Source organism: Oncorhynchus gorbuscha, linkage group LG03 (assembly GCF_021184085.1).
Source record: "Oncorhynchus gorbuscha isolate QuinsamMale2020 ecotype Even-year linkage group LG03, OgorEven_v1.0, whole genome shotgun sequence".
NCBI lineage: Eukaryota > Metazoa > Chordata > Actinopteri > Salmoniformes > Salmonidae > Oncorhynchus > Oncorhynchus gorbuscha.
In genome coordinates this window covers 107,525,815-107,532,375 of record NC_060175.1, presented here as the reverse complement: position 1 = coordinate 107,532,375, position 6,561 = coordinate 107,525,815, and the positions used below count along the sequence as shown (strand labels likewise).

The following is a 6,561-nucleotide window of genomic DNA, read 5'->3' as shown; positions in this document are numbered from 1 at the left end:
AGGCTCCTCTCTCTCTGTTTCCAGGTGATGTACTGTATGAGCTCTTCTCTCTGTTTCCAGGTGATGTACTGTATGAGCTCTCTCTCTGTTTCCAGGTGATGTACTGTTTGTGATGTACTCTATGGCTCCTCCTCTCTCTGTTTCCAGGTGATGATGTATACTCTGTTCCCAGGTGATCCTCTCTCTGTTTCCAGGTGATGTACTCTACAGGCTCCTCTCTCTCTCTGTTTCCAGGTGATGTACTGTATGAGCTCCTCTCTCTGTTTCCAGGTGATGTACTCTACAGGCTCCTCTCTCTGTTTCCAGGTGATGTACTGTATGAGCTCCTCTCTCTGTTTCCAGGTGATGTACTGTATGGCTCCTCTCTCTCTCTGTTTCCAGGTGATGTACTCTACAGGCTCCTCTCTCTCTGTTTCCAGGTGATGTAATGTACGAGCTCCTCTCTCTCTCTGTTTCCAGGTGATGTACTGTATGGCTCCTCTCTCTCTCTCTGTTTCCAGGTGATGTACTGTATGAGCTCCTCTCTCTGTTTCCAGGTGATGTACTCTACAGGCTCCTCTCTCTGTTTCCAGGTGATGTACTGTATGAGCTCCTCTCTCTCTCTGTTTCCAGGTGATGTACTGTACGAGCTCCTCTCTCTCTCTGTTTCCAGGTGATGTACTGTATGGCTCCTCTCTCTCTCTGTTTCCAGGTGATGTACTGTTTCCAGGTGATGTACTCCTCTCTCTCTCTGTTTCCAGGTGATGTACTGTATGAGCTCCTCTCTCTCTCTGTTTCCAGGTGATGTACTGTATGGCTCCTCTCTCTCTCTGTTTCCAGGTGATGTACTGTACGAGCTCCTCTCTCTCTCTGTTTCCAGGTGATGTACTGTATGGCTCCTCTCTCTCTCTCTGTTTCCAGGTGATGTACCTCTCTCTCTGTTTCCAGGTGATGTACTGTATGAGCTCCTCTCTCTCTGTTTCCAGGTGATGTACTGTATGGCTCCTCTCTCTCTCTGTTTCCAGGTGATGTACTGTATGAGCTCCTCTCTCTCTCTGTTTCCAGGTGAGGTACTCTACAGGCTCCTCTCTCTGTTTCCAGGTGATGTACTGTATGAGCTCCTCTCTCTGTTTCCAGGTGATGTACAATACAGGCTCCTCTCTCTCTGTTTCTAGGTGATGTACTGTACGAGCTCCTACAGTGTGTAAAGCAGCAGAGAAGGGAGGTCTCCACAGGCCACACAACTCCACCCATCCTGACCCTCACCGAGCCCCCTCTCAGTCTCAACAAACTCCCCTCTACTAAATACACCCAGCCACCCCAAACCAATGGAAGCCAGGGTCCCCAACCCCTCGGAGCCAATGGATCAACACGTGAGTGTATGAGGTTCTGTTCTAACTGAGTGGAATCCCCACATCTGCTTTTCAGGGAGAAGATGACTGTATCCCTTAAAACGAAGCGTTATGACTATAACTACTGTTCCCTGAAGGAGGGAAACGAGGTACAACACACTATGGGAAGCCCCGCCTTGAAGGATCTACAGTCACGCCTGAAAAGGCCAATGAAATCCGGGCCTCGCTGGAAGCCCCGCCTTCCACAGGTGATAAGCATGAGGCTTCAAATGAATTTTTAAATGTAATACCGCACTTCCCCGAGCAAAGGGACGGCGGTGTGCCTCATTCCCCTCCTTCAGGGAACAGTAGATATACTCAGAACTTTATGCTCCTTTTCAGTCAGTCAACTTCGGTACAACATACTAGGAGGAAATATAATCACCCCCCCAAGCCGACACAACAGATACTAAATGAAACAATAGTAGACCCCCCAGACCTGACCCCCCAGACCTGACCGCCCAGACCTGACCCCCAGACCTGACCCCCCAGACCTGACCCCCAAGACCTGACCCCCCAGACCTGACCCCCAGACCTGACCCCCAGACCTGACCCCCCAGATGTAGTAGACACCCCCAGACCTGACCCCACCAGATGTAGTAGACCCCCAGACCTGACCCCCCCAGACGTGACCCCCAGACCTGACCCCACCAGATGTAGTAGACCCCCCAGACCTGACCACACCAGATGTAGTAGACCCCCCAGACCTGACCCCCCAGACCTGACCCCCAGACCTGACCCCCCCAGACCTGACCCCGCCCAGACCTGACCCCCCAGACCTGACGCCACCAGATGTAGTAGACCCCCAGACCTGACCCCCAGACCTGACCCCCCCAGATGTAGTAGACCCCCAGACCTGACCCCCAGACCTGACCCCCCAGATGTAGTAGACCCCCCAGACCTGACCCCACCAGATGTAGTAGACCCCCCAGACCTGACCCCACCAGATGTAGTAGATCCCCCAGACCTGACCCCACCAGATGTAGTAGACCCCCCATACCTGACCCCCCAGATGTAGTAGACCCCCCAGACCTGACCCCACCAGATGTAGTAGACCACCCCAGACCTGACCCCCCCCAGTCCTGACCCCAGACCTGACCCCACCAGATGTAGTAGACCCCCATACCTGACCCCACCAGATGTAGTAGACCCCCCAGACCTGACCCCCCCCAGACCTGACCCCCCAGATGTAGTAGACCCCCCAGACCTGACCCCACCAGATGTAGTAGACCCCCCAGACCTGACCCCACCAGATGTAGTAGACCACCCCAGACCTGACCCTCCCCAGACCTGACCCCCCGACCTGACCCCACCAGATGTAGTAGACCCCCCCAGTCCTGACCCCCAGACCTGACCCCACCAGATGTAGTAGACCCCCAGACCTGACCCCACCAGATGTAGTAGACCCCCCAGACCTGACCCCCCCCAGACCTGACCCCCCAGATGTAGTAGACCCCCAGACCTGACCCCACCAGATGTAGTAGACCCCCCCCCCAGACCTGACCCCACCAGATGTAGTAGACCCCCAGACCTGACCCCACCAGATGTAGTAGACCCCCCCAGACCTGACCCCACCAGATGTAGTAGACCCCCCCCAGACCTGACCCCCCAGACCTGACCCCACCAGATGTAGTAGACCCCCCAGACCTGACCCCCAGACCTGACCCCCAGACCTGACCCCCCAGATGTAGTAGACCCCCAGACCTGACCCCCCTAGACCTGATCCCATTAGTTGTAGTAGACCCCCACAGACCTGACCCCCAGATGAAGTAGACCCCCCAGACCTGACCCCCCCCAGATGTAGTAGACCCCCCCCAGACCTGACCCCACCAGATGTAGTAGACCCCCCAGACCTGACCCCCAGATGTAGTAGACCCCCACCAGACCTGACCCCACCAGATGTAGTAGACCCCCCAGACCTGACCCTCCCAGATGTAGTAGACCCCCACAGACCTGACCCCCCAGATGTAGTAGACCCCCAGACCTGACCCCCAGACCTGACCCCCTCCATACCTGACCCCACCAGATGTAGTAGATCCCCCTAGACCTGACCCCACCAGATGTAGTAGACCGCCCCAGACCTGACCCCCCAGATGTAGTAGACCCCCAGACCTGACCCCTCCATACCTGACCCCACCAGATGTAGTAGATCCCCCTAGACCTGACCCCACCAGATGTAGTAAACCCCCATACCTGACCCCATTAGATGTAGTAGATCCCCCATACCTGACCCCCCCAGATGTAGTAGACCCCAGACCTGACCCCATTAGATGTAGTAGACCCCCTAGACCTGACCCCACCAGATGTAGTAGACCCCCCAGACCTGACCCCACCAGATGTAGTAGACCCCCACTACCTGACCCCCCAGATGTAGTAGACCCCCCAGACCTGACCCCACCAGATGTAGTAGACCCCCCAGACCTGACCCCACCAGATGTAGTAGACTCCCCCCAGACCTGACCCCCCCAGACCTGACCCCCCTGACCTGACCCCACCAGATGCTAGGTAACCCTGGTGTAGTGGGTACGCACACCGCTAGGTAACCCTGGTGTAGTGGGTACGTAGACCGCTAGGTAACCCTGGTGTAGTGGGTACGTAGACCGCTAGGTAACCCTGGTGTAGTGGGTACGTAGACCGCTAGGTAACCCTGGTGTAGTGGGTACGTAGACCGCTAGGTAACCCTGGTGTAGTGGGTACGTACACCGCTAGGTAACCCTGGTGTAGTGGGTACGTACACCGCCAGGTATCCCTGTGTAGTGGGTACGTAGACCGCTAGGTAACCCTGTGTAAATCAAATCAAATCAAATTTATTTATATAGCCCTTCGTACATCAGCTGATATCTCAAAGTGCTGTACAGAAACCCAGCCTAAAACCCCAAACAGCAAACAATGCAGGTGTAAAAGCACGGTGGCTAGGAAAAACTCCCTAGAAAGGCCAAAACCTAGGAAGAAACCTAGAGAGGAACCGGGCTATGTGGGGTGGCCAGTCCTCTTCTGGCTGTGCCGGGTAGAGATTATAACAGAAAATGACCAAGATGTTCAAATGTTCATAAATGACCAGCATGGTCAAATAATAATAAGGCAGAACAGTTGAAACTGGAGCAGCAGCACAGTCAGGTGGACTGGGGACAGCAAGGAGCCATCATGTCAGGTAGTCCTGGGGCACGGTCCTAGGGCTCAGGTCCTCCGAGAGAGAGAAAGAAAGAGAGAATTAGAGAGAGCATATGTGGGGTGGCCAGTCCTCTTCTGGCTGTGCCGGGTGGAGATTATAACAGAACGTGGCCAAGATGTTCAAATGTTCATAAATGACCAGCATGGTTGAATAATAGTAAGGCAGAACAGTTGAAACTGGAGCAGGAGCATGGCCAGGTGGACTGGGGACAGCAAGGAGTCCTCATGTCAGGTAGTCCTGGGACATGGTCCTAGGGCCCAGGCCAGTTGAAACTGGAGCAGCAGCATGGCCAGGTGGACTGGGGACAGCAAGGAGTCATCATGTCAGGTAGTCCTGGGGCATGGTTCTAGGGCTCAGGTCCTCCGAGAGAGAGAAAGAAGGAGAGAAGGAGAGAATTAGAGAACGCACACTTAGATTTACACAGGACACCGAATAGGACAGGAGAAGTACTCCAGATAAACAAACTGACCCTAGCCCCCCGACACATAAACTACTGCAGCATAAATACTGGAGGCTGAGACAGGAGGGGTCAGGAGACACTGTGGCCCCATCCGAGGACACCCCCGGACAGGGCCAAACAGGAAGGATATAACCCCACCCACTTTGCCAAAGCACAGCCCCCACACCACTAGAGGGAAATCTATAACCACCAACTTACCATCCTGAGACAAGGCCGAGTATAGCCCACAAAGATCTCCGACACGGTACAACCCAAAGGGGGGAAACCCAGACAGGCCGACCACAACAGTGAATCAACCCACCCAGGTGACGCACCCCCCCCAGGGACGGCACGAGAGAGCCCCAGCAAGCCAGTGACTCAGCCAGTGTAGTGGGTACGTAGACACAGAGACAGACAGAGACAGACAGAGACACAGAGACAGAGAGAGACAGAGACACAGAGACAGACAGAGACATAGAGAGAGACAGAGACACAGAGAGAGACAGAGACACAGAGAGACAGAGACACAGAGACAGACAGAGACACAGAGACAGACAGAGACACAGAGAGACAGACACAGAGAGAGACAGAGACACAGAGAGACAGACACAGAGAGAGACGCAGACACAAAGAGAGATAGAGACACAGAGACAGACAGAGACACAGAGACAGACAGAGACACAGAGACAGACAGAGACACAGAGACAGACAGAGACACAGAGACAGACAGAGACACAGAGACAGACAGACACAGAGAGAGACAGACACAGAGAGAGACAGAGACACAGAGAGACAGACACAGAGAGAGACACAGACACAAAGAGAGAGAGAGACACGGAGACAGACAGAGACACAGAGAGAGACAGAGACACAGAGAGAGACAGAGACACAGAGAGAGAGAGACACAGAGAGAGACAGAGACACAGAGAGAGACAGAGACAGACAGAGACACAGAGACAGACAGAGACACAGAGACAGACAGTGACACAGAGAGACAGACACAGAGAGAGACAGAGACACAGAGAGACAGACACAGAGAGAGACAGAGACACAGAGAGACAGACAGAGAGAGACACAGAGACAGACAGAGACACAGAGAGAGACAGAGAGAGAGACACAGAGACAGACAGAGACACAGAGAGACAGAGACAGACAGAGACACAGAGACAGACAGAGACACAGAGACAGACAGAGACACAGAGAGACAGAGACACAGAGAGAGACAGAGACACAGAGAGACAGACACAGAGAGAGACACAGACACAAAGAGAGAGAGAGACACGGAGACAGACAGAGACACAGAGAGAGACAGAGACACAGAGAGAGAGAGACACAGAGAGAGACAGAGACACAGAGAGAGACAGAGACAGACAGAGACATAGAGACAGACAGAGACACAGAGACAGACAGAGACACAGAGAGACAGACACAGAGAGAGACAGAGACACAGAGAGACAGACACAGAGAGAGACAGAGACACAGAGAGACAGACAGAGAGAGAGACACAGAGACAGACAGAGACACAGAGAGAGACAGAGAGAGAGACACAGAGACAGACAGAGACACAGAGAGACAGAGAC

The 6,561-nt window shown here is 54.0% G+C and overlaps 1 protein-coding gene across 3 annotated transcripts in view; it reads left to right on the top strand.

The window, feature by feature from the left end:
* LOC124023696 (transcription factor ETV6-like) overlaps positions 1–6,561 on the top strand; it is a 30,197-nt gene that overhangs the window by 8,277 nt on the left and 15,359 nt on the right. For all 3 annotated transcript variants that reach the window (XM_046338019.1, XM_046338018.1, XM_046338020.1), the window contains one exon: positions 1,155–1,352. In XM_046338019.1, coding sequence (XP_046193975.1) covers positions 1,155–1,352 — 198 coding nt within the window. The remainder of the gene's footprint in view (positions 1–1,154; positions 1,353–6,561) is intronic.